Source organism: Cynara cardunculus, assembly GCF_001531365.2.
Source record: "Cynara cardunculus var. scolymus isolate 2C chromosome LG 2, CcrdV1, whole genome shotgun sequence".
Taxonomy (NCBI): domain Eukaryota; kingdom Viridiplantae; phylum Streptophyta; class Magnoliopsida; order Asterales; family Asteraceae; genus Cynara; species Cynara cardunculus.
The window spans coordinates 9,786,279-9,813,648 of NC_037529.1; the positions used below are offsets into that span (position 1 = coordinate 9,786,279).

The 27,370-nt window shown below is 35.8% G+C and overlaps 3 protein-coding genes across 8 annotated transcripts; 2 read left to right on the forward strand and 1 right to left on the reverse strand.

Annotated features, from left to right (window-relative positions):
• The first annotated feature begins 282 nt into the window (after window positions 1–282).
• On the forward strand, window positions 283–6,723 carry LOC112507701 (mediator of RNA polymerase II transcription subunit 17). 2 transcript variants are annotated; one of them, XM_025112365.1, is made up of 9 exons: window positions 283–451; window positions 1,873–2,004; window positions 2,095–2,317; window positions 3,175–3,288; window positions 4,042–4,127; window positions 4,378–4,765; window positions 5,346–5,792; window positions 5,885–6,181; window positions 6,264–6,723. In XM_025112365.1, the coding sequence occupies exons 2-9, from the start codon at window positions 1,916–1,918 to the stop codon at window positions 6,594–6,596; spliced, it is 1,977 nt and encodes a 658-aa protein (XP_024968133.1). In that variant the 5' UTR covers window positions 283–451; window positions 1,873–1,915; the 3' UTR covers window positions 6,597–6,723. The 2 variants fall into 2 exon arrangements, with proteins under 2 accessions (XP_024968133.1, XP_024968134.1); XM_025112366.1 differs by having other exon boundaries at window positions 5,427–5,792.
• A 2,130-nt stretch (window positions 6,724–8,853) lies between these two features.
• Window positions 8,854–20,922, forward strand: LOC112505033 (calmodulin-binding protein 60 B). 5 transcript variants are annotated; one of them, XM_025108996.1, is made up of 9 exons: window positions 8,854–8,913; window positions 9,114–9,261; window positions 15,109–15,184; window positions 15,500–15,561; window positions 17,823–18,316; window positions 18,404–18,564; window positions 18,648–18,851; window positions 19,677–19,914; window positions 20,124–20,698. In XM_025108996.1, the coding sequence occupies exons 2-9, from the start codon at window positions 9,146–9,148 to the stop codon at window positions 20,696–20,698; spliced, it is 1,926 nt and encodes a 641-aa protein (XP_024964764.1). In that variant the 5' UTR covers window positions 8,854–8,913; window positions 9,114–9,145. The 5 variants fall into 5 exon arrangements, with proteins under 5 accessions (XP_024964764.1, XP_024964773.1, XP_024964778.1 ...); XM_025109005.1 differs by having other exon boundaries at window positions 8,863–8,913; window positions 9,140–9,261; XM_025109010.1 differs by lacking the exon at window positions 8,854–8,913 and adding an exon at window positions 10,882–10,911 and having other exon boundaries at window positions 9,193–9,261; window positions 20,124–20,922.
• Window positions 20,923–22,904: 1,982 nt separating this feature from the next.
• LOC112505057 (probable xyloglucan endotransglucosylase/hydrolase protein 23) lies at window positions 22,905–24,210 on the reverse strand. The gene is made up of 3 exons (XM_025109016.1): window positions 23,870–24,210; window positions 23,572–23,765; window positions 22,905–23,429 (listed from the first exon to the last, which is right to left on the reverse strand). Exons 1-3 carry the CDS (start codon window positions 24,155–24,157, stop codon window positions 23,021–23,023), a joined length of 891 nt encoding a protein of 296 aa, XP_024964784.1. The 5' UTR covers window positions 24,158–24,210; the 3' UTR covers window positions 22,905–23,020.
• Between the last annotated feature and the right edge of the window lie 3,160 nt (window positions 24,211–27,370).

Here is a 27,370-nt window from a genome sequence, read left to right on the forward strand (position 1 = left end):
AATTTATTATAAATTAAAAGACTTTAATTTTTTTAAAAACTCTTTATTATTGATTTAACATCAATATAAATTATTTATCTAAATCCTCAAAAATACTTATTATTAATATCATATCAAAATAAATCAATAAATTATTTTTATAAACAATTCAAACATCCCTTGAAAATCATGCGAACATCTAATTGTAAATACATTATAAATCATTTGGAGTCCGATGGTAAGGCCCATGCCCTCTCTCTCGCTCTCGATTTGACGCCCTCGCTCTAGATCAGACGACCTCCAGTCCTGCATCTGCTCTCGCTCTGCCTCTTAGCATTTCACACACGGGTTGTGCCCTTTCAGGCCTTCACGCACTGGACGGCACTGCCCTTGTGGCTGTGGACGAGGGCTCTGCCCTTTCGGTCTCTGGCTCTCACTCTCACTCTCACTGGTCCTTTCTGATTTCTCCCAGGTGTTTTTCTTTCTTAATTTCCTCAAATCTTGATGTTTTCTTTTTAGTTTTTTGATGTTTATTTGTTTGTTAGGTTATTCGTTGTTTATTATTCTTATTAATTATGTTTCCTAGATCACGAGATCGCAGTGTTGTGCTTCTATGGAAGGTCTCCCTAGTTCCTAGGGTTTAATGAGTTCTCCATGTTTGTTGATAGTCGCTTACAATATGCAAAGTATAATGCTTAACCTCTGTTGATATATTGGTTACTTATATATAGCATATAAGATTGCTTTCTTCCCATGAGGGACATTACATAAAGAGGTAAATCTGTTTAATGGTTGTTGGCTATGCTACTTATTCAAATTATAAATGTAAGCACTCAACAATTGCTTGTAAATAAATCATGGGTTTTGTTTAGCTCCTTTTTTCTTGGGGCTTAGTAGTTGTCCCCAACAAGGAATTAGATCATTGATAAAGATAGAGTGGAGACTCTAGTGAACTATGGGTTATGTTTAGCTTCTTACATGCTCCTGACACTATCACGTTAAGTATAGTGGAATTCACAGCAACATCTGTTTTCATTAATTGAAGAAATGTCAAGTGCTTGGCCTTATCCATGTTTGTGCTAAGATTCTGGCTACAGCTTAGGTTATTGGTTTGGGGGGGGGCCCACTATGCCAAAAGCGAGAGAAACCCCATCCCTCTCTTTCCTTTTTTCGCCCCCATGTCGCCACACAGAGGGCATGGGGACGTAAAAAGGGGGATCCTATCAACTTGTTCAGTCATTTATGTTGTGTAATATGTTCTTCAATTATTCTTCATTTATTTGTCCTTATTAGGCTTCGTCCAATTTCTTTAATTAATTCAATTAGTATGCATGACTGAGGTTATATTTTTTCTGTAAATAGCCGTACATAGTCCATGTACGAAATATAATATCAATCAATTCTATTGGTTTTATGTTCTTTGTATTCCATGTAATCTTCACCCGTTCGTGTTTCTTAATACAACGTTTCTTGTTGTTGTCAAGAGCTAATACCACACTTCAAAAAATCTCTTGGGTTCTCATCAAAACAGTAAAAATACTTGAATATAGTTGTGGTACCATGTGAATCAGATTTGATTTAAGAGACAGGCTAGGCCCCTCTCGCACCTTGATTCTTGTGTGTTTGTGTAGGTAAAGGAACACTTTATGATGTGGGAAAAGATTGCAAGCAGTCGTTCATAAATTTTCAGCAGCGACAGTTAATGTGCATGTTGTAGACCATATTTTTTAACCGTATACAATTATTTCATACAGGATTTCAGTAACTGTTGCTAAATACTTGTGCAATGACTTCTGAACATGTAGTCTGCTGAAGATTTATAGCAATATATATTAGTTGCTTGTACCATTTGTTTGTATTCAATATTTTCTCTTTTCGAACTTATTTTTCTAGAGACGAAACTTGCTGATTCTTCCTGAAGAACACGTCGGAGGAAATGGATGGGGATTTGAGTATCTCTCTCGACAAACTACCAGTCAAACGTTTGGAAGCGATTGAAGAAAATGGAGCTGAAAGATTCCCTCCGTATGAACATCACCTTCTGTTTCCTCTAATTTGACATTCGACAGCTCTCTGATCAATTGAGTTTCTGATTTTTTTTCTTTTTGTTTGCAGCGATTTGAGTTACGACGATAACAGAGTGAATCTCATTCGGCGAATAGACTTTGCTTGGGCAGTGGAGAGAGAAGATCCAAACAAGAAGCAGAAGAAAGGTGATAATGCTGCTTCTGCTTCTAAAGATACGACATCTTCAGCACCATGGCCATGGCAGAGCATGGTTGAGAATCTACAGTTGGCTCACCAAGAGCTGTCTGTTATCATTGATCTCATTAACACGGTAAGTCTCAGAGTTATCCCAACTCTAAATTGATATAAACAGAAGAGATTAAGATGTTACCTTTTGTTGACGGTTTTTTGGTCCTATGATGATATTGAACTTGGGTTTTTGGAAATTAGTAACAATACTAGGATTTATAGCTCGATATTTAGCTATGATCATGGCTCTAACTTGAAGAAGCTAGTAGGTTTAATTGATCCCAAAAACGTTAAACAAAGGCTTTGTTGCTCACCATGTAGGCCCAAATCAGGGGTTTAACTTGCGATTCATATGAATGCCTTGGGGAATATGCCTGTAATGTCAGGGATTTAGTCTACTAATATAGCCACTATTCGTGCTCTATCTTGAAATGCTAGACAAAATTTATGGCTTTTAGTTGATATTTTGGATATTTCTTTTCTTTTAATGACACAGAATATAAAAAAGATTCAATTTGAGAAGTAATTTAGTTTCAACATCACTGAGTGGCAACATGGAAATAATCTAAAGGTTAAGGTCTATTTTATAGCCTCGTTAGGGGATTTACCTTGAATAAGTTTCTGTTATGCAGATATGTGATTTTAGTATTTTGTATTGTTTTGATTTTTTTCTGAAAAGTATTTAAATAAAGGAATAGTAGAATCCTTTGTTGATGCTTGAATGTAGGTTGTTTCAGTATGTGATCTTTTTTACATTAGCCGTTTTATGCGTAAGAGTAAAGTGTCTCTTAGTGGTTGCATCCTTTAAGTTGCATTTTAATCTTCGGTAGTATGCAAATTAGAACTTGTAAACTGGGATGATTTTATACAGCAATGTTAATTAGTTCCTTGGACTTAAACTTGCTTTCTTTGATTTTTCTCTTTAAACTTTCTGTGTAGGTTGAAGCTAATGATGCTGTCACAGTGGCTGGCATGACCAGGCCGAAGCAGTTACCTAACGAACTCTTATCTGACCTGGCAGTATCTACAGCAACGAAACTCCAATGCTTCCGGGTATCTGATCTTATCTGTCTTGAGAGTTTTCATGTGTAGTGAAAGGGAGGTTTTGTGTCTACACATATGTTCAAAGTTGCTGCCCCTTATTAGTTTGTTATATCATAAGCCAGAAACAGGCATGCTTCTCTATATAGAATGGTCTAGCAGAAAGCTTTTGCATATCTGTTGTCTCATGAATAAGTTCAGAAACTTCAGATTGAGAATACGGAAGTTTTTTTCTTTGTGAAGTTTCCTTTTGGTCCTTTTGTTTGGGTTATTTTGGTGCCTAAAACTGAAAAATAACCATGGAAAAACAGTTGAAAGATGACTAGAATTGAATTTCCAAAGCTTCACATATAAGATACCAGGCCCCGTGCCAATGGAGATTGATTCACACACTGCGGGCAGTTCAAATATGTTAAATATTAAAAATTCACCTCGTTATAGAATTGGGAATTTACAATGTTATCTAAAGAAACTACGAAACAATAAAATTATTAAGGGCTAAGATACCCTTACTATTAAGTAGACCATAATATCCTCATAGGTCTTAACATCCTAAACTACCCTGAGTTCTAGTTATGATGATCATATTCCAAAAATTAGAGCATAAAGTTTTTGGTTTCTCTGGCATTTGGTCTCCTCTGTGAGGCTGGAAAGAAATGAGGTACAATCTGAACTGGTTGAATGACAAAATTCCTAGCAACATATTATGTGATAGTTCTTTTTCACGCCAATCAACTTCTAATTGACTCGGGTTCTCCGTTTCAGCACCTTGGGAAATATTTTAAGCAATCTGCCAAAGCATTGGAGAAGCAAGTTGCCAGAGAAGCGAGATTCTATGGAGCCCTAATAAGGTCAGCTCTCTACACCTTTTACATATCTGTCTGCGTCCTTGAATTCAGCTGAGTATGTGATTCATAAGCTGTTTGATGTATATGATTTGCTTATTCCATCTGCCATTACTCTCTTCCACAAGTCGTGGGTCTTCATGGATCTGGGTGGGATATACTTGGCTTGTCTGGTTTGGTTTTAATAAAAGAGCTTATTGTACTAAAAAATGCATTAGCTACTGCTGATCTACCTGATATCTTGACCTGCTAACAGACTGCAGCAGAACTGGAAAGTTAAGCGACACCGCATGGCTGCTTCTGCTGCTGGCAATGAAGGTTTCTACATTGATTTGTTTGACAACACGTTATATGACCCAGCATCTGTATTTCGTCCATCCTCGTTGTCCACTGTCCGTGTGGAACACGACAGTGCTGGAATGCTTGCTTTGAATTTGCCTTCAAAAGCATGCCACACTCTTCAATTTGGGTTTGTTAGTGGAAATTCTGATACTATTCTAAGAGGTTCAGATAGAACAGCCACAAATATATCAAATTCAGAATTGTCTGGGGAAGCTAAGAGAGAAGCCGAAAGTGATGATGGAATTGTAAAAACAAGGCATTCTGACCTTCGTGAAGTTCATCGAGCGGTTTTTGATGAGCAGGTAGTTTCTTTTTGTTTTTATACCTCTCATGCTTCACAAATATATCTCCTGTTCAACAAGAATTGCAATATTTGACCCTTCACGCTTGTGCAGTTAATCATAAGTTCATAACCAAGTGTTAGAAATGTCTTCATCCCAAAATAGATGTCCAGAACGAAAGTGCGCACAGTTTTAGAAATGTGTAATCAATAAACTTTTTAGTTAACTAAATGACAATTGTACCCTTAATAATAGGAGTAATGAATTTCTTCATCTCATAATTAAGTATAGAATTGAAAAGTAGGCATTTATTTTGGAACAAACTAAAATGAAAATGTGGACACTTATTTTTTGCGACACAGTGGTATCTTTTAAATCTAGCAATCTACATTGAAAAAATATTGTGACCAAACTGAATCGCTACTATTTTCCTAATATTACGATGGGGAATATAGATAACTTTATTGAAATATATTTCCAAATGCTGCAATTCTTTCGGGACTAAGAGATTAAGAAAATGTTTCATTTCATCTTCTGTCAGAGGGAGCAAGTTTGTTTTACTAATTTGTTATTACATTTTTTCTGGATGGATCATTTGCAGGTTTTTAATTTGATTAATCAAGAAGCATTTGTCCCGTCTTTAGGCGTGAATGTGACTGGTATACGTGAAAATCATTTGCAGTTAAACATAGATCAAGAGGCCTCTGTGTTTATTTCACTTTTATCATCCACTCAAGATGATCATGTCGTTGATGATGAAGAAGAAAGTGATGAGAAAGCTGCCGTCATACCTATGATTGATGAAGAAGACGAACAAGAAGTTCAGAAGAAATCATTTCTTCCTAATAGAATTAGTTCTGAAATTCTCTTGAAACAGCTTTTTCATGAACATGTGTTTGTAAGAGCAAAGAATAGATCAGCTTCTCCTAGCAGAAGTCAACTGTTTGGTCAGCCGGCAAAAGATGGGTCGAACCTTCTGGGTCATTTTTGCATGTCTCTGGCTCACAGAATATTTTCATATAAAGTTCTGATGGAGCTAGAAAATCTGGTAATAAATAACCTTTGTTTTTTTTTTGCTTTTGATTGGACTATTTAGGATACCGACCTTAAATGATAATTTATTCTTTACGACACTTGTAGGCCAGCAGTGTATCATATGTACGTTTGATATCTCATCCCAGTTGGCATTCTCGTACATCTTCATGGACACTTGTGGTGGATGTTCCTCAGTCGATTCTTCATGCTGGGCAACAGAGCTTGGCAATAGAGAAGAAACATTTCAGAACAAAAGTGGTGGTAAATGATGATTGTATCAATATAGAAGGGGAAGGTGCACCAAATGTAGTTGGCCTCTTCAAAGGGAAGTCTGAAAACAGCTCTTCTGTAAACAGATATGAGTGCAATTTGGCTGATCTCCATGTCATACTTTTACAGCAGGTATGTTTCTAAATGAACCCAAAATATATTTCTTTTTAACATACAAAGTTACAACTAGAAAATTGTGACTTATATGTAACAGGTTGCAAGTCAAATAATCCGGTGGCTGCATGAAGAAGCTGTGATTGTGGGAATGAAAGCAAGCAGGGACTTTTTGAGCCTGTGGTTTGAGGTGGAACAGGGTGAAGTATTAGGTCTGGTGGCACACGTAGATCCAGAAGGTGGCGGCATTTCGTGGTGGTTGGTAATGGGAAACGGAATTGGAATGGGAGAGGAATACAAGCAAGAGGTTGAAAGAGAGGATTGGGATGGTGAAAGAAAGAGATTGTTAGGTCATCTATCTCTAGATGTATTGTATGCAACATTGTTGGATCTGGTGACATTGTGTAGCAATGGTTATGGTGGCACCCTTTGACACCATTTTATTTTCTTATAGAAGGGTTAGTTGGTCCATGTGGTTTGTTAGAAATTATGGATATTTGTCCTTGTGGTGGTTTGTTACAATGATGTTCTAAATAGCTTTAGAATTTCATTTCGTTTCATTTCAACAATTCTATTACAGCGGAAGACTTACAGTCAAAAGCAAAATCTAAATAGCTAGTATGTCACTTATCAAACTAGATATTGCAGCATAAGATAAATAAAAGTCTGCTATGGTGATCTATGCCAAGTCGTTCCCCTTGCTAAATGCTATGTGCGTGTTTCCAGTGATATACGACACAGGTTAGCTTACAAGGCTAAGAGAGTCCATGGCTAATTGTATAAGTACTTAAATAAGCACTTTAACAAATGATACTCAGGAATTAACAACTTCAACACCATATTGTTACCACGTTAACGAAAGGTTGTATTTTGCGTCACTTAGTGTATCTTGATGCACTACTCATACTGAAACCTCAACAGAATTCCCAAACAATATGAACTAGTATTAACGACCTTTTATACAATTTTTTGAAAACAACCAACTAATCATGGTCATCTAACGAGAATACTACTTACCGCTTACCAACTAAAAAAGTTGCTCACATAAGTAGGGGTGTACAAAAAGCCGACCAACCCAAAAGAACCCAACCCGAGGTTATCCAATACTCGATTAATTTGTAAAAAAAATTCTCAACATTAGTTCTTTACATCATAACCATATTCTAAAACTAATGTGCATATTGAATTACAATCACATGCATACACATACTAAAATTGATAAAATACTATATAATCTATTAGGGTTGGATTTGCACGATCATTCGTCTAATTTGGATTGGGTTCTTGTAAGAATGAAAGTTATTATGAGAAAAGTAAGAAGGGATCTTCATATAATACCCGTGTTTTCAAGAAATTAATCCTCATGGGTGTAAGGTGTTTTATGATGAGACAATGGATGTTTTAACAAGTTTAGGTCCATTTTTTTTTTGGTTGCAAGAATGGGTTGAGTTGAAATTCAAGGAAGAAAAATGTTGGTGTTTGGTGGATGGAAACAAAATATTGTTTCTCGTTGTTCTGTTGAGTCTAAATACTGGGCTATGGCTTTGGCCACGTGTGAGATTGTTTGAGTTTCTCAAAATTTTAAATGATTTACTTACGATAACTCTGTTTGCGATGACAAGTCTGCTATCCAAATAGCAAATAACTCTGTTTTTCTCGAACACACTAAACACATAGAAATTGATGTGCATCAAGTTCGAGAGAAGGTTGGTGTGGTCGTGTTAAAGGTTTTGAAAATTCTTTCTGCTAATCAACCTGTTGGCATTTTTATGAAATCACTTGAAATTAATCAACTTAACTATCTATTGTTTTGTCAGGTTTTAGCAGGTCAGGGCTATTATTGACAATTGAGGTAAGGTTCAAGGTCTTAGGGACTATGCCTCACTTTGTGTATAAGCTAAAGGGTAGAAGAACAACTTTTGTTATTGTTGAGGGGCTAATTCTGTAAATATGTAATCAACAAAGAGAAATAAAAGAAATTAGATTGTTAAATCTCTGGCTTTTCCCTAGTTATTTTAGCCACGGGAATGCTATTTGCATTATTTTTATGTCATAATCAAATTAGTGAAGTTTCTTGGTGTAAATTGAATATATTTATGAAGTCGTTTAAATATATAGGATTTTAAACTGTTATATAATTTTTTCCATCGATAGACTGTAATTGAAACCATAACTTTTATTTATTCAAATTGTATTAATAGTAAAAACCAAATGTAACTTATATCATCGTTAAATATTCTCTAATAAAACCAGTGAAACTTTAAAATCGTTAAAATTCACGGCTCCCGCCACATTGCACGGATACACAACTATATTATACATGGATATAATAGTATTTGTTTACTTTAACACTGTTCAATACAAGACAATTGGTAAACAACGCAAGTTTAAATAAAAAAAAAGCCTTAAAAAATTATAGAATATAAATTGTAGAGACATTTCTTTATGATTATTTTTTATGGACGTAATTAAGTCTTTATAAACAGAATATGATGAAATATCCGGCTTAAAAAGGTTCGTGAGGTAGATAGACAACCCAAACTTTTGGCTAGAGCTGAGCCGAAAGTCGCGCTATCTGACGTGGCACTGTACGGCGCATCTGCTGATCCAACGGCTAAAATCTCACCCAACCAAAAGATCTGAAGGGGAAAGCATAACAGCTTACGACACTTGCTAGTCGTCAGAGAAGACTCCTCCAGACCCGTAGTCATTGTGTGTTTTTAGTGAGAGAAACTTCGGAAATCTCACAGGTATTTTTGTATATTCTACATGAATTTAGGTATAACTATAAATACTTATCGCTGATTCTTGATCATCATCTGGAATTTTATTACCAGATGCCTCTACTTTTATCTTCAATTTAGGGTTTTCCATACGATGGATCTTTGACTTGGAAAACATTTCTAGGGTTTCGTTTTTTTTACTTATATAACTGTTTTACGCTTTGTAGATTGTGTTTGGGTTTTGAAAAACTAGGAGGAAATGCAGACGAGGAATATGGAGAGGAAAAATTCAATGAGGGAGAGAGGGAAACGGAGTTTGGAGGGTGGTGAAGATGAACAACAGCAGCCGGAGCGTAAACGGCCCGCTTTAGCCAGGTAATGAATGAAGTTTGGTTTCCCTTTGTTTTTGGCGTGTGGTTGAGATCTAATTTGCAATTAGAAGTTCTTGACATGGTAAACTATCAGTTGCTCTGTGAAATGTGTAAAAGTAAGTGCGTTGACTATGATATCATGCGTGTTGCCTTGATTTTGTATTTTGTTCATGGAGTTGTTGAGTTGGGTACTACTTATGTTGTTGGATTTTTTGTTGTTCTGGCGTATCAAGTAAAGTTGGCTGTTCATTGCTTATGTTGGATTTTCTGTTTTTCTCGGGTACTAGTAGAGTTGTCTGTTCAGGCATCCAATATTTTTGCTTTTTTTATTATAAATATTTTAAGCTCTTATATATTCCCACTTACAATGGTTCTGCTTTACAGTATATTGATGTATTACTTCTATGTGTAGGAAATTTCCATGTATGTGTAGTTAATATGAATTTTCAGAATTTAATTATGTCAAGCACAAGCTTTCATATAATGGGTCAAGTTTGGAGGATAACGGAGAATTTTCCAGCAATTTAATTTCTGATGACAACATGGTGGATTAAATGGGTTTACATGCATACTTTTTTGGTTGATTCTCCTGAATTTGTGAGGAAGAACATATTAAAGATGTCCTTGAGGCTATTTACGGTGTGTTTGGACCGTTTGGTACATGGGACAAGAACAAAGCACAAAAAAAACTCGTTGTCCTATGTTTAGTGCGACAATTAGACTGAGACAGGACACCACTTAGCAGGACGAAACCCCACCAAATTAGATAGAACAAAAATCAGGAGGATGGGACAAGATAGGTAAATTACTAAATTACCCATGTCAAATTAAAATCTTAAAACCTTCCACAATTCTTCACCCACCTACCTCACTCTCATTAGACCCATCCAAGCCTTTGCCATTGCCAATGAGGCAACTGAAAGGAAAGCAGATGAACTTTCCACCAAGCTTTTGACATGCTTATTCCCCAAAGGCATGATAGGAGGAGGAAGACTAGTCTTCAGTATGGACACTATCATGTGATGACAGCTGATTCAAGTGTCCCCTTCATAGCAGAACTCAAATGCTTACAAAATAAGATAATTGTCTAGAATCCCCCTAAACATATCTTAATCTAGTATACCCAAATTCTAAATCACATATGATTCTTACTAAATAATTATGCATCCATTTTCTCAATATAATATGTAGATTCTAAATATTTGTTTCTTTCATCACCGTAAGTGCCATGAATGGAAAATGAAAGAAATCACTTAATGTAATTTGTCTTTATTTTTGAGGTAAAATTGGTCAATGTTAATATCAGGGGTTCTAGGATTCTAGAGTTTTTAGATGCCCATTTAGTCCGAAATTTAGACAAAAATGGAATTACTTTTCTCAGGTTAAGCAGGAGACCCATGCAAACTAGAAATACCTTTTCTTGGATAAAGGAAAATGGTAAAATTTATGATCCCTATTCATGCAGTAACATCATTTTGAATGTGAGCAGGTCTAAAAAATGCTTGTTTTATTTAACCCAGTTGTTAAATTAGCGGTAGTTTCTGGTATGTGGCATTCTGTTATTATGGTATTGTAATCCATCATTATAATAATGTATAGTGATTATGGTATTGTTTGTGTGTAGATTGGTTCATAAGGCCGATCCATTATGAGGGTAGGTTTTATTATCATCTTTCATCTTTCACCTTTCATTTTTCTTTTCATACATTCAATTATCCTTCTAGACACTCTGCTGCATAAATGAAAGAATTTAAGTCATCTGGGTCCTGGTGGACAGCATTGCTTTCTTATCTTCAATATAAACATCAGTCTTATGTACAATTTTCCTCCCTATGTATCCTTTTTTGGGGTTTTTAAAGACATGCAAATATAGCAAAATACATTGTGAATATACTATTGTTCGCAACATATTACCTCATATTTTGATACTGTTGCAATCTTTGCCCTGCTACACTATTCTAGTCATACTCATGGAGACAAGTCATGTGCTTACTTTATGCTTTCTTTGGACACTTGGGTAAGCAATTAAAGGATGCTTATCAGAATACATATCGTCTTGAATTTGAAACTAAGCAAACCTGGGTAAAATTCAATTCAACTTGAAATCAATTGGTTTTCCACTGAACTGGGCCTAGATTTAGTTAAGTTGAGATGGAGACCCTTGTTCTTTTTCCAGTACTGCATATAAGATTCATATTCTAAGAGCGGAAGTTCACTTTTATGAAGTCAGAGTGGTCAAATTCAGGAGTGAAGCTCTTTATGATTTACATTTGGTTTTAGGTAACTGTTGTAGGCTTGGATTCTTGTAATAAGTAATAGGTCTTTGGAAAATTTGGAATCCATGTGTAGATAGGCTTCTTTTTCCTGTCATGTGTTATCTTAGTTGGTATTTCGGTGGGCTATGCTGTTAAAATCGGTGCAATATTGGTTATCGGTCCTATACAAAATTGCGGTGGTAAAATATCGGTTCTGAGAATAGCGATGCAATTTGCCGCTATTTCACCGATATTTGACGTAAAATAGCTGTCAGCGATACCGCTATTTGCAGTTGGGCCTTTTTGAACCTGATGCTTACATTTTGATCTTGTTTGGGGCTTTAATTTTGACTTCAGCCTTATTTATATTTGGACTTATTTTATTAGTTTAAAACGCTAAATCATTTTAATCCATTCTTTAACCGTCAACGAATTCGATTAGACTATTAGGTAATAGGTTTTCAATTTTCTTTCAACATCATCGTCCTTCTCAGTCCTCACTCAATGTCTCGACCTCGATACTCCCAGCCCCCTCCTTGACAGTCGACAGCCTCCTCCGTCTTCTTCACAGCCACAAGTCTTACTCCAGCCACCAGCCTCCTCATCGACACCTCCACCAGCCTCCTCGTGGACTCAACACTAAACATCCCTGCTTCCCAGCTTCTGCTTCAGCTTCCTATTTTGTTTGTGTGAAACTTGTTTAAGTTGATGTTTTGATGCTGAAACTTGTTTACGTTGATGTATTGATGTTGAAACTATGTTTTGAGTTAATGCATATAATATGTTAAGTTATGTATGCATACATATATATTATATTTATATATAATTCTAATATTATTTTATGACTGCTATTTTTGGACCGCTATACCACCACGATAACCGCCATTTCAAATCTCAGTCCTGACCGCTATTTTGTATTTTGACCGCCGTAACAGCATAGTCGGTGGGAACAATCACTTGTCTTATTCAAACTGTCAGCCACACCTGGGTGCATCAGTGCTCAATAGAGCCTAGGTCCAGGTGCAAGGCAGGTGTTCCTGAAGAAAAGCATGGTCCATGATAGAATAGTTGATAAACGTGAAAACATTACTAGTGCATTAATAATTAGTTCTTATCATTTTGTTTTTGCATTTGGTTTCAGATATATAGTTTTTCCACTTGCAGCTATAGTAAAATACTAAAATATGTCCAGAATGCTGATTAGAATGAACCTGAAGTCTTGCCTTCTTATTGCTTTATCAATAATAAGGAGATAAGCTTTGTCTGCCTGTTAGATGCTCAAACATTGATTCACAACATGCGCCTTGTGTTTGATATGAGATAGTTATATACAAAGTCAGCAGTGGACCCAGGATTTTTGCCAGCTGGTGCACCTTTAAGCTGGATCAGATGCCAGGCCCGCAAAGTTGTTCGATGTGTTTTTAGCTGAATTCCACTGTTTCGAATGACTTTTTAAGTTTTTTGGTTGATTACCAGGGACTTTTTCGGTTTTTTGGTTGATGTTTCTTGTACTTTTTGATATTCCGGAGCACCCTTCAAAGTTTAGCAGGTGCACCTTTCATACCCCAAAAAAGATACTCGCGAAATCGGTTGAGTGGGTGCATGGGACCACACTCAGGCCTTCACAGATCCGTCCCTGTATAAGCTTGATCTTGAATGCAAGTGGTTGCTTATTACATAGTGCAAGTTTGATTTGAAATAGTTCCAACAATTTAGAGATGTAAACATTGAGGTTTACGGAGAATTCTGTTGATTTGAAATAGTTCCAACAATTTAGAGATGTAAACATTGAGGTTTACGGAGAATTCTGTACTTACATTGGCATACAATGTTTACATAAGAGAAATATCATATAAGTCCAGATCCTAGAATTTTGAGAAATTCTTCAACACACACAACAAGTGGAGAAAGACTACTAACTGTTTTTGTCATCTTGTTGGCTTTGAGTTCTCATGTTTTTCCAGTTATAAGTGTTACTACTATTTTGAAACCTTTTGAAATGTATATTTGTTAATACGACTTGTATAAGGCCTGGACCTTGGACAACAAACAGCTTCTCTGTCAAACGAATTTGTGGTGATGGATGGTCTTTCTTTTGTTTAATTCGAAATGTATGGTCGTTAAAATTTTGATGCTTGGTGAAATTGAGCAGTATTTGATAGTTGTTTATTCTTACGCTACTGAGGGTTGGCTGAGTAAGTTGGTTTGGAAGTTGTCTTGGGGGCTTCTTTTAGCTTACGGTTGGGCGGAACGGGTAGGTGGGGTCAGACCATATAGAGCAGCCTGCCCTTACAGCCCTCCTACTGAGCAAGATCATTAATTAATATTAATAAGTCAACTCGACGTCGTCGTCACCTGCAAGATAAGGCGGATCGAAGACTTTCCTCTTTCCCCTAAACCTCAGCTTCGCGAAGAACCTAAAATCTAAAAAATCGAAAAGATGCCCGGAGTGAACACAAACCCATACAGGATAAAGGGCGAGGGCTTGCTCTCGTTACTTTCTATATAGCCATATGCAATKACCTGGGAAGGCAACCCGATTGGGAGTCAGCATTTGGATACCTGAAACTCTTCCTGCAACATGTTGGCCTTTCTTGCGGATTCTACATTCTATCACCACTAGATGTTCAATACATAAGTAAGGACTGAGTTAGAGCGGTTATTTGAGAGAATCTGCAATGAATACGCGGAGGAGCAGTTATCTATGTAATTACGGTCTTTGTTGGCCGCATATTAGCTTAGCTGCGCTTAATAGGCCGGCTAGATGTCTAGTAAAGAACGAGCTGGTGGGAAAGGAAAGAGTTGAACGAGACATTCGAAAACTAAAGCGCACACTAGAAAGATGAGCGAACAAGTACAACAGCAGCTCTCTATCTTGGTCTCCGTTTAGCATCATATGTCGATCTGGAGATTCGAACCTGTAGTCTTCAGATCATGGGCCTGATGAGTTGCTTAACGCGTTAGCTACAGCACTGCACGGGTCGATACGCACAGCGCCTAGTATCCATCGTTTACRGCTAGGACTAMTGGGGTATCTAATCCCATTCGCTCCCCTAGCTTTCGTCTCTCAGTGTCAGTGTCGGCCCAGCAGAGTGAAAAGGGAGATCAAAATATGGTGCAGAAAAACCAAAGATATGAACTGAGTGCCATTTGATGAGTAACTGAGAACAAAGGAGCGCCCTCCTTTACAATCACTAAGAAAAAAAAATACCAATCAAAGCTAAGATTCTGCTCGTGAGCGTAATGGTATAAGCCTGCCACTTTACACGCAGAGCAGGAGCTGGTGTCTGGATCTCCAGCCCCATCTGCAGTTTGGGGGGTGTGGGCACACTTGCGCGAATTCGGGTAGGATCGCATACTTGGTCACCCGATGCTATGGAGGGTCCCACTCCAGTATCTGCTTTGATTCATGCAACCAAGTTGATTCTCAATTCTTGCCAAAATATGCTTGTGTGCAGGTTGATTATGTGTAAATCGTCTACAACTCTATATCAAGTTTTTTCTTTTGATAACAAATGCTATTTCAACATTTTGCATGTGCTTATTTGGAGAATTTTTGAATCCACTTTTGATAGATATTTTTTTTTTCTATCCAGTGTAATTGTGGAAGCTTTGAAGGTGGATAGTCTCCAAAAGCTTTGCTCATCCTTGGAACCTATTCTTCGCAGAGTTGTAAGATGTCACCTTTTTCATTTTCCACTTTTAAAATATGTGAGATGATTTGTTTGCCTTTTCAATTCTCTTTTAGTATGAGCTAATTTATTTCTGTGGACACTTGTTACAACTAGCACTGTTGCATTATTCTATTATCAGATTTTACATTGAGAGCACTGTTTTTGGGAAGATTTACTTTTTGAACCAAGGGAACTAAAGATGATTTTGTGTGGGTGTGTCTTACTTGATACAATTCCTATTACAAGTTACATAAAGTTTCTGCGATTGTTCTTCCTACCTTTGACCAGCTCACAAGCCATTTTCTGTGAACAGGTTAGTGAGGAAGTGGAGCGAGCTTTAGCAAAGCTAGGCCCTGCTCGACTAAGTAATGGAAGGTTTGTGATAATTTTTTTTATAAATGTATTGCATTCATAAGGTAGTGGTAGCCGTAGTAATCTCTTTATAAGTGTTTTCTTTACACCTGGATTTCCATCAAATGATCAAAGCCACATAGATACCCATGGAATACAAGGTTGATCGCAAAGAGTCATATATCATGGACAGTTGGACACTCAAATTAGGATAATTAAAAGTTTAGGGACCAATTATATTTTATACCCATTTTAGAGTTAAACCTGAGTTTCGGTTTCATGTCGTTTTAACCAATTCAATACTAGGTAACCTACGTCTGTTTTGAAGAGATTTTTTTACTACCATGTTTGTGCAGTTTGATTGTTTCGAGTCTCTCTATGTGGCTTGTCTTTTTCTCTTGCTTATCCTTTTTGCAGACGTGCATACATAAATGTAATTTGTATGAAAATGCTAGACATCATGTTAGTTACATCATGAACCAATATCTCATAATACAACTACTTGACTGGGTTAAAGTTAACCCAAATTATGAAGTGTGAAACCCTGAAAGAAACGGAAAGTAAGTGAATCCTACAGTTGTGGGCCTGTGGTCGTCAAGGACATAAATGTCCACCTCCACGCATGCCTACCTAAGGCCACCTTCCTTGGTCTACTCCATCCATGCAAATATTTCTTAACTAAATGCCCGATGTCATCTTGACTAATCTACACCTCATGATCTATAATTATTATGGTTTTTAAAACCGGCTGAGGCGTACGCTTTAAGGCGCACCTCAAGACAAGGTGGCCCAAAACCGCACTTGAGGTGTCGCATCTCAATGTTTGGCTGATTCATACGCGGTACGCCTTGCAAGTGTGAGGCGGTAGGTGAAGCAGTGAGTCTACAGAGAGGCGCACTCTCTTATGTAGTGGGCGTGCCTCCTTATTTAAATAATAAAAAAGACAAAACACTAAATTTCGGTTAAAAAAGAATGTCTGGTTCTTGTCTTCCTCTCAACAGCGATTCACCTCTCAATAATGTTTTAAAACCTCATTTCTTCCCCCTCACACACGGCACACACACACACACACACACACATATATATATATATATATGTTCTTTGAACCTGCTGCATTCAAGCACAGAGTATAGAAGTCTCTTTAACCTACTTGAGATATCATATTATTTATTTGCTAGTATATTATATACTTATATATATTGTGTATGTATTTTTCATTGTTAGTTTATATGTAAAGATTGTGTATATATATTCTATATATTTTCTTTGTTGGTATATATGTTGTGTAATCTGTTCGGTATATAATATGTCCAATATATTTCTGTTTAGTATATTCTATAGTTTTTGTCTAGTATTTTTCCTTCTTGAGGCGTAACCATGCGTTTCTGTACTTTAAAACCTTGGTAATTATACTAGATTCATTTTGTATGCATGTCCTTTAGTGGCCTAACATGTTGCTCATAAACCGTAGGATGTCTTGATGCATTCTTCTAGAACTTACCTTTCCATACTGATGGAAATTTTCAATCATAGGGCTGTTGAAGCTTGTTGCCTTTTCATCACTCTGCTTTTATCATATGGCTAATATCCAAATAAGTACTTTTGTCTTCTTGAAAAACTGATCCCCAGTAATGATATCCTTCAAAGTCCAGTCTGAATGCTTTTACAGCATGTTCCTTTTCCCTATCAACGTGGATAGGATTGTACTTAATATATTGGCTTTGTTCTTCTAAAATCTTTAAATTCCAAAGTGTTTCTCTGAGCCAATTTTGAGTTAGTACTTTTCTAGTTTCATCTATCAACACCATATTATTGGCAAAAAGGATGCACTAAGGTGATCTTGGCTAATATCCATATCATCTTGGCTAATAACCATATTAGTCCTTTTGTCTTTTAGGAAAACTGATCCCGAGTAATGAACAATGTCCTTTCTAATCCCATCCAAATAGTTTTATGGAGTGTTATGTTTCCCTATGAGTTTCAGATAGCATTGCACTTGATGTGTTTTGCTTTGTTCTGGATTAATCCAAAACCATTAGATTTTGAAGTGTTTATCCAAAACCTTTAGATTTTGAAGTGTTTATCCAAAACCCCCAACTTTGTTTCAAACGTTAATCAACGCCATATCCATGGCGAAAAGAATACACCAAGGTGTATCATCTTGGACGTTTACTGTGACCCCATCCATAACTAAAGGAAAGTGTGTTCAGCTTTTGATCGGATATTCGCAACTGGTTAAATGATATTCTATGCCTATTTAAGTGTCTAAACCAATGAAATTTCAGGTCTTCACCTAAGCGTATTGAAGGACCAGATGGGAGAAATTTGCAGCTTCACTTCAAGTCCAGGATGTCTTTGCCTCTCTTCACTGGAGGGAAAGTTGAAGGGGAGCAGGGTGCTGCTATTCATATTGTCTTGGTTGATGCTAACACCGGGCATGTTGTTACATCAGGACCTGAATCATCAATAAAGCTAGATGTTGTTGTGCTGGAAGGTGATTTTAACAATGAAGATGATGAAGGTTGGACTCAAGAGGAGTTTGAAAGCCATGTTGTAAAAGAGCGTGAAGGAAAGAGGCCACTGTTGACTGGAGAGCTGCAGGTGATACTCAAAGAAGGTGTTGGAACATTAGGGGAGCTAACTTTTACCGATAACTCAAGTTGGATTAGGAGCAGGAAATTTAGGCTTGGTCTGAAGGTAGCCTCAGGATTCTGTGAAGGCATTCGTGTTCGTGAAGCAAAGACTGAAGCTTTCACTGTTAAAGACCATAGAGGGGAATGTATGTTGGTTCACCTTCATGGCCTTGCTATTTTAGTTATTAAAGAAAGTGTTTTGATAGTCTGTTAACTATTTTTCTCATTGACAGTGTACAAGAAACACTATCCACCTGCCTTAAATGATGATGTGTGGAGATTAGAGAAAATTGGCAAGGATGGATCATTCCACAAGAGGCTAAATAGTGCTGGGATCTTCACGGTTGAAGATTTCCTTCGCCTTGTTGTGAGGGATTCCCAAAAACTACGCAATGTAAGTATATGGTATGGTTTGTTGGGTCATCTTGTCCTCTCAATGTGTAATTCTCTTCTGATGCACTTCTTTCTTTTCCTTAGATCCTTGGAAGTGGCATGTCAAATAAGATGTGGGAGGCTCTGATAGAGCATGCAAAAACATGTGTGCTGAGTGGGAAGCTTTATGTATATTATCCCGAGGATACAAGAAATGTTGGTGTTGTTTTCAACAATATCTATGAGCTAAGTGGTCTTATTGCTAATGACCAATATCAACCAGCTGATTCTCTTTCCGACAGTCAAAAGGTTTTTGCTATATGCATTATTGTGTTATTATATCTATTCATTCTTCTTGGGTTTGTAGATTTAAATGGTGCTGTTCATCTCTTTTCTCATGATAGGTTTTCTTTATTTTGGTTCGATAGCCTTTGCTCCTATTTTGGTCTTATTTTTTTGAAATTCTCTTACTTATCTTAAAAATGCAATAGCCTGCCCATTATTATCGCAGTAATGTGTTTGTCCTTTTTTTGTTGGTTGTGTTGATCAATAGAAGTATAAGACTATGAATTTTTCCAAGGTGGACGGTCCGATTAAACTCAACAACTGGAAGTGGTAGAAACATCAAGAAACTGTGTTAATGACAGTCGACCACCCACTAACATGTTGGAGGCCCAGGGTTCACAGCTATTTCAGAAGACGTAAAATTTGAACTTGTTTACGAGGCTAAGTTGTTAAGCCTAATATGGAGCTGGACTCCCTAGTAGTTGAATTTCAATAGTTTTTTTTTCCTCGATAAGTAATTAGACTACAAGCATCTTCTTTTAACCTATGTCTCTCTCCTCCCTGCCTTTGATGTTCCTATTCTTTCAAAGTGTGTTTCTTCTTTGTCTCTTTATCTCCTTGGTAATAGAACAAACAATTAATCTGTAGTGGAGAAAGTTGGTCCTCCAAATCCCATTATTTAAAATTTTATGTCGAATCTTCATGTTTGCGTTATTTCATAAAACATATTTGCTCTGAATAAACATAAATGACGTTTCTTCGGGTACATTGGTAATAATTTTTTTTAGCAACGATAATTAATAGTGGACATGGGTTCATTAATTAAATTATTGTTTTTTGTTCTCACAGATGTATGTGGATGCATTGGTTAAGAAGGCGTACGACAACTGGAGCCAAGTTGTAGAGTATGATGGCAAGTCACTTGTGAGCTTTAAGCAACCAAAGAGGTCAGGTGTATCTCGTAATGAATATTCAATGAGCTCCATGGAGTATCCCAGAGCTTCAAATAATCAGCTAATGCCACCTCGCCTGCCTGCTGTGGGTTCCTCAGAGTTGGCCTCAGTTGATTCAAACCTGCTATTAGGAGGTAAAGGCTGCCGTGCTTGATACTTGATTTTTCACTATGCTTATTTTTTAACCGGGAGACTGATTGACCACACGTAATCTGCTATGAGTTCATCATCTGTTCGTCAACTAATGATGCTTGGGTTTTGAATCTAAACTTTGATTTGCCTGATGACATGAGAAAATACAAATTTGGAGATCTGATTAAATCCCTTTATCACTTGGGTTCAGGTTATAATGATAATGTGGACACAGCGTACCAAACCCTGCCTCAACATGTAAACACCAATCCACATGGGCAGTACGACATGAATTCATTTGCTTCAAATGGTCGCCATATTGGCAATTCTTCTTCCCAGCAGATACAGAACAACGGATATGATAGCAGGGCCGGGCTAGCTCTTGGCCCCCCACAATCATCTTCACAATTCCAGCAAGCCAATATGAATCCTTTTGATGACTGGTCCCACGGTGGTAGGGACAAGGGTGTCGGGGACTTCATGTCAGAGGATGAGATCCGCATGAGAAGTCATGAGATGCTCGAGAATGAAGATATGCAACATCTACTTCGACTGTTCAGCATGGGAGGTGGTCATGGAGGGGGGGTGGGTGAAGATGGGTTTTCTTTTCCATCGTATATCCCATCACCAGCTCCAAACTTTGAGTTTGATGAGGATCGCAGCCGGCCTGGGAAAGCTGTTGTTGGTTGGCTGAAGATAAAGGCGGCAATGCGGTGGGGGTTCTTTGTAAGGAAAAAAGCTGCTGAAAGACGGGCACAGATCGTAGAGTTAGACGAAGACGAATGAAAATGAATGACTGGTTTAAACTGTCAAGTAGTATGACTCTCCTCCACCAATTGGCAGTAAATTTTAGGGTTTTCTAGGAGAGATAATTCGGGTTTGCCTGTACAGTAAGGTTTTCAATTTAACGAACTGACAAGGACTCAGATACATATATATTCCTGCTCATTTTCTTGTTAATCTCTGTATAATTATATATTTTGGTATATTGGTTTGTGGAGAATGTTATGGGAGAAACTGTAATTATAACCCTAAGCTGGCTGGCTTATTGGTTCTACCCTTATCCATCGACTTGATAGTTGATCTAAATCCATTAGATCATCGAGTAGAGATCGTTGGTGAGCTTTGAAGCAACCCAAGTAACTCGACCTGTAATGGGTTTGACTCGTGAACGTATAGGAGATTGATGATCATATGGATTCGCCGATGAACCCATACATTTATGTTAATGTTATAAGGGCAATTTTGCATATATCGGGTATAACTTGGAAGTCTGCGAACAAATGTTCTTTTATGTAGATATGGCATTCCGCTGATTCTTCAACATCAGTCAGTTTCAAAAGAAAGAAGGTCCATATTCCCTCCCATGCTAACTGCCAATCGGGTTGCCTTCCCAGGTGTTGCAGTTGTGTTGCAGTTGTTACCATAGTAGCTCCATGAATCAAAGTAGAGGCTCATCCATGAATGGGAAGCGGAATGTAGGTATCAATTTTATGATGGTATTGAACAAATCCTGTTGTGTCAGCAGCAAACTCTGGTTCTTGCAAGAATTGTATGGGAGTCATCCTCGGAGGTTTTCAATTCTATTGTGTATCTCTTCCCCTCACTCTCCTTTCTTTAATATGAACTTTTTTGGATTAACCTGAAAGTAGAGATGTCCTATAAACCCAATTTTGTTGTAGTGAATTAACCAAGGTTTGGTTTGGTTGATGTGAAGATACAAGGTGTGAAGGGTTATGTATTTATAGGGTTTTTCAAGGGTGATGACGAAGGAAGGTGAGACTATATATATGCTAGAAGAACGTACGCATATAGCAATCCTTTTCCTTGGGTTGGTGAGCAGATTTTTGTTGTAAAACAGCTGTTTATATGTTTATATATATATATATATATATATATATATATAGGGTATATTTCTTTTACAACCTTGTGCATTTGTACAACCTTTGCAACCCAATTAATTGAGATATTTATAGAAATGATTGGAGTTCATTTATTATGATTTGAATATTTATGGAATATGAATAGAGTTTATTAATTATGATTAATACTTTATATTAGGAAACAATTAATTGATTAAAAATTGAATGGTTGAGATGAGGGTTGTATAGGGTGTAGGAATAGCAAAGGGTGTAGAATAACATCCCTCTATATATATATATATATATATATATATATTTGCTGTAATACAATAAATATTCGTCAAATAATTCGCTATAATAAAATTGAGTTTGTAAGAAGCCATCAATATGAAAATGTCCCAATAGACTCGATTTATAGGATCAAAAAATAAATTGTTCTATCTAAAAGAATTGTAATAAGTTTATAGAACATTTTTTGACGTATTAAAAAGTTTTTAGGACATTTCTAATACAATGTGTCATATTAATTAGCTATTTTATATATAGGATACTTTTAAAAAAGTGATATACAAATCCATTTATTTATAGGATACTTGTTTTATAAGATATTTTTTTAAATAGTATTCTGTAAATAACTAATGGGATGTTTTTTTAGTAAAGGTTTCTTCAAAAACTTGTTAATGCATCCAAAAGCGTCTTATAAACTTATTAGAACGTCTTTTGATAGGACTACTTATATCTTTGTTCTATAAATTGAGTCTTATAAAAGATTATATTAGGACGCTTTGAAATTGATATGGTGTGCTATGAATCCAATTTTGTTGTAGTGGTTATTGGAAGTTTATTATTTATTTATAGCCTTGTTTTTCATTTATGTTCCAAGTACAACTCGAACCAACCCTAACCCAAAACCATTAAAATCGTGATTTTAGCATCAATCTGTTGTCTCATTCCAACTACAGACCAAAAAAATAAGACACTCATCTCGCTAATAACAAAGAAAACTGTCTTAATTTGCTAATGAAAAGGTATGTTGTAACAGCAAATCTTTGATTGAGTTAATTAATTCCTAGTTTTGATACAAGAAAAGAAAAAAGCTTAATTAATTAAACAATGGAGAGCATATATACACCAAAATTTAATTCCAATCTTTAATTTATTATTAAATCGAGTAATGGCTACAAAGAATATGAATAAGTAATTCTATCTTCAATCTTAATTAAAACTAAATACATGAAAGAATATCTTATGGGGTCTTGCACTCCGGAGGAAATCCTTGTGGAAAACGCTTGGAATCTGAGCAGTAGTTGTAGATCATGTAGTTCTTTTGAACCCATCTCAGCCTTTCCTGCTTTGTGTTATCCAACTCCTCCGATAACCAATTACCAGAAGATGATGATGATGATGWTGTTGTTGACCCATTATTACARGACGATKTCCCAGAAGAAACAACACARGCATCGGCCTTRAAGTTTCTGTAGGAAGCAGTGAAAGGAGCTTGACTCCAATCGGTCTTCACCAATCCACCTCTGGTTGCCCAATCATCAGCGTTCCATAAGCTAGAGTGTATCCTCATCGGCTGAGCTTTTGGAAACGGCACCCCTATCGATTCCGCATTCTTGAACTCTCTAATGGGAGTTCCATCCACAGAAAATCTGAAGTATTGATCATACAGGAAGATTAATAAACAGAAAGACGGATAAAAGATCTGTTGCTATACATACATAGTAATATGTAGAAGAAAGGAGGATGCATATATATATATATATATATATATATGTATATAATAGTACTTACATGATGCGTTGAGGGTTCCAGAGGATGGAATATGTGTGGAAATCAGAAGTTGGGTCGAACCACAGGTAGAACTGTTGCTCTCTGTTGCCTTTGCCTTGGCTAAACACATTTGTATGCAGAATATAAGGATCGCCACTCAAGTTACCCAAGAACTCGAAGTCGATCTCATCCCAGTTGGAGCCCTTGGAAGACAACTGCATGCAATTAGTAACGTTTTATTAGCATTTCCAAATTTCTAGCTAGAAATGATTAGTTTAATAAGTATCAAGTAATGAACAAGAAAGAGATAGATAATCACATAGTAGGCAGTGACTGTGCCAGCAGAGTTGCCAGGTACAAGCTTCAGCTGCATATCGATCTTGCCGAACAGGTATTCGTTTCTTGATTCAAAGCCAGAGCCAGATGATTTATCGAGGGAGAGAGTTAACTGATCGCCGCTCAGTATCTTACCTCGGCCATCGCCCCAAGTAATATCAAACTCATTGTAGAAATCTGCAAAGACTACAATAGAAGTGCTCCCAAGAAGTAGAATCAGGTGGAGGAGGAAAACTGAAAGTGCAGTGGTAGAAGAAGAAGAAGAAGCCATTTCTAGTAAATGTTGATGATGTTAATCAAGTTGTAGATAGAAGACATGAAAGAGTGTTGTATATATATATATAGGGTAGGGTGAAATAAAATGGCATGAATGATGAATGTCTGTGGGTCAAAGACGCGTTTCCAAATCCCATATTATACTAACAGTATATAGGATGGGGATGAAGATCCAAGGAAGGTGACAGTTGCAGCACTTTGTTGTAGAACAGCTGGTATTATCGTGTGTGGTAATCATAAGTGAAAGGGACTCTTGGGTTGTATTAAATTGGATATTGTCGAGGACTGATGTCGAACGCGTTTTCGAACCAATTCACGTAATCGATTTAACATACTAAAATCACCATAATTTGCTTGTTGAAGTCACCTACCTAGTCCACTTGTTCATGAACCCTTGATTTGTGTCCCCACGCTGCAGGATCTTTCGACGATTGTTGGATTCCCAAGGTATTCTTTGGGTGTAAGACCATCCATATCCCTGCAATCCATTTACACTTTCAATTGTACCACATCAGCTTTTGCAATTATCTTCCACACACCTGCAATTTACCTACAACACTTTCAACTGTGTCACGTCACCTACACTTTTAAAAGTGGTCCCTACTACAACATTTATTAACTATTTTATAAATTATTTATATATACATTCTAAATATTACATATTTTAATTAATAACATGTTTTATTTTAATTAAATGTTAATTAAAACGACTAATATATGATATAATTATATAATTTATTGTTTTAAATTTGAAACATTAATTTATTAAATCATATCAAAACACAACATTTATTGAATTAAAAATATTACATATAAAATAATTTAATTTATTATATAATTAATGTAATTAAAAATACATTAACATTATTAAAAATACATTAACATTATTAAAAATACATTAACATTATTAATTTATAAAATTAATTGTTCTACATATTATATTTCAATGTTATAGATGTCCACGTGGCTTGCATTTACACTTTCAAAATTTGCAAGTGAAATCCTACATGGCATGCAATTGCTTTTTTGCAATTGCTTTGAAAGATGTGTGTGGATGGTCTAAGTTTCAGGCTTAGGAAGCAACATTTGCTCAATATTTGTGTTTGAACTGATATTAGTTTTCTGAATACAAAAATAGGATTGTTCCCTGTTTAGCATACAATTTTTCTTCTCTACTTCCTGAACACCAAAAATGTGCTTACTGTAGCTTCTTATATACACTTGAAAAGTCACATATGCATTTGACTCCATAAAGTAGGTTGTACACCGAAAGTAAAAAATGTTAAAACGGGTTGTCGCAGTAGATAAAAAGTTAATTTTTTATTTCATTATCTATGACTATAGCGAAGACATATGATCGCGGTAGGTATAATTTTCTACCTACAAGGAACTACAACTACACACTAACAGAGGCTGCATCTCAATGACGATGGTTGTTGCAATTCCGACAAAATGTTGAGCTTTAACGACTACTTTTGTCGTTGCTAGGCTATATTTGTATAAATAATTACCAATTCAAACCATCAATAAAACACTTTGAAAACTTAAATATTTAAAGAAAGAAAATATATTAATAGATGAATGTAATATTTTAATCAATCTTGGATTCCCCAAAATAATGAATTTGTTGGAGATGAATGTAATTTATTTTAGAGTCCATTTTGAAGAAAATTTTGAGGAATATAAGAGCATCTTCAACGGCTTCTCTAAATTTCTGTAAAATAAAGAATTAAAAGTTAAAATCTCTATAATAAATTACAATCAACTCCAACATCTTCTTTAGTTTAGAGATTATATCATTAATTATGTTATTTAAATATTCTATAATTTTATGATTTAAATACACTTTTTCAAATATATACGAAATGAGATATTAATTTAACACTCATTGGTCTATCCTTTTTGAAGTTTTATTCATGATTCTCTATTTTTTAGAATGAGATAAAAAAGTGTTGGAGCATTATAGACAATAAAAATTGATTTTTTTGTTATAAAAAAAAATATTGGAGATGTTCTAATTATTTGTTTTTATACAAATTAATTAATGTTTTAACCGATTAACTAAGTATTTAAAACTTTACATCTTAAATATCAAAATACATTTTTTGAAAATACGTTATCAAAATAAAAATAAAGTTAAAATATATTATTTTTTCATATACTTTGTCCAATTAATTATTACATTTAAATAAAAATAATATGCATGATGACACAAAGCGCTAGCGTGTATAATAAACGCGGCTTTGATGGGTGTCGTCAGTACCCATAATTGTCTGTGATACACTCCATAACTTTCCTTAAAAGAAACGCTATCTACCTTTTTATGTGTTTGCTTTCTATTATTTTATTTTTTTATTAACCTCTATATCCAACTTGTCATGTGAGTCAATTAATCTAGGGATGATCATATATTTTGCAGATAATTCGGAGTTATCGTATTTAAATTTCCATGGCCACAAAAAGATTTTTATTTTTTTGGATTTGAACCTGAAACCTTCTGATACTTTTAAACTTTGAAGCCAAACTCAAACCAATCAAATATCACCCTATTACCTACACCTCTTCAAGTGTAAATTGCTTCAACCGACATGGTATTAACTAAATATATTTTATCTATGTCTCGTTTCTTTATTTTCAGGTGTTCAGTTCTCGTCAAGATCTAATAAGTTGGGTTTACCACGTTGGAAATTCACTTGGTTGCGTTATTATTACTAAAAGATTCAAGACCTCTACAATTGTATTTCATTGTGACTGTGGCGGTACCTACAAAGGTAAAAGAATCTCCACCAAACATACGGGTTGTCTATTCGAACTAGAATGGAAACGCTTGGCAAAAAAAGATTCTTGGACATTAAAGGTGATATGTGAATTGCATAATCATGAACCTACATAAATATGGAAGGTCATCCATATCCACGGTGATTCATATATAATGAAGCTTTGATTGGTGGAAAATCATGAACATGCGTTAATCAAGAACTTGAGTTAAATATGAAAGGTCATCTGAACGGGTTAGGTTGGATAATGTACTTTTGTTTAGGTTATGTTAAGTTCAAAAAATTTCAAACCGACAACTTTGAATAATCATGTACTGTAAACTTTTTTATATTACCAAACTACATTAATAATATACGTATAAAATATCTATACTATATTATAAAGCATTTGACAAAAACTCTTAAAAACCACTTTTTATGCGTAAAGTACT

Bases quoted from the DNA above. Each gene is read 5' to 3' on its own strand.
- LOC112507701 (XM_025112365.1), top strand. From the start codon at position 1,916: ATGGATGGGGATTTGAGTATCTCTCTCGACAAACTACCAGTCAAACGT. The intron at 3,289-4,041 runs GTATCTGATCTT...TCTCCGTTTCAG, and splicing joins CGAAACTCCAATGCTTCCGG to CACCTTGGGAAATATTTTAA. The intron at 5,793-5,884 runs GTAATAAATAAC...CGACACTTGTAG, and splicing joins TGATGGAGCTAGAAAATCTG to GCCAGCAGTGTATCATATGT.
- LOC112505033 (XM_025108980.1), top strand. From the start codon at position 14,888: ATGGAGGGTCCCACTCCAGTATCTGCTTTGATTCATGCAACCAAGTTG. The intron at 15,562-17,822 runs GTTTGTGATAAT...ATGAAATTTCAG, and splicing joins GCTCGACTAAGTAATGGAAG to GTCTTCACCTAAGCGTATTG. The intron at 18,565-18,647 runs GTAAGTATATGG...TCTTTTCCTTAG, and splicing joins ATTCCCAAAAACTACGCAAT to ATCCTTGGAAGTGGCATGTC.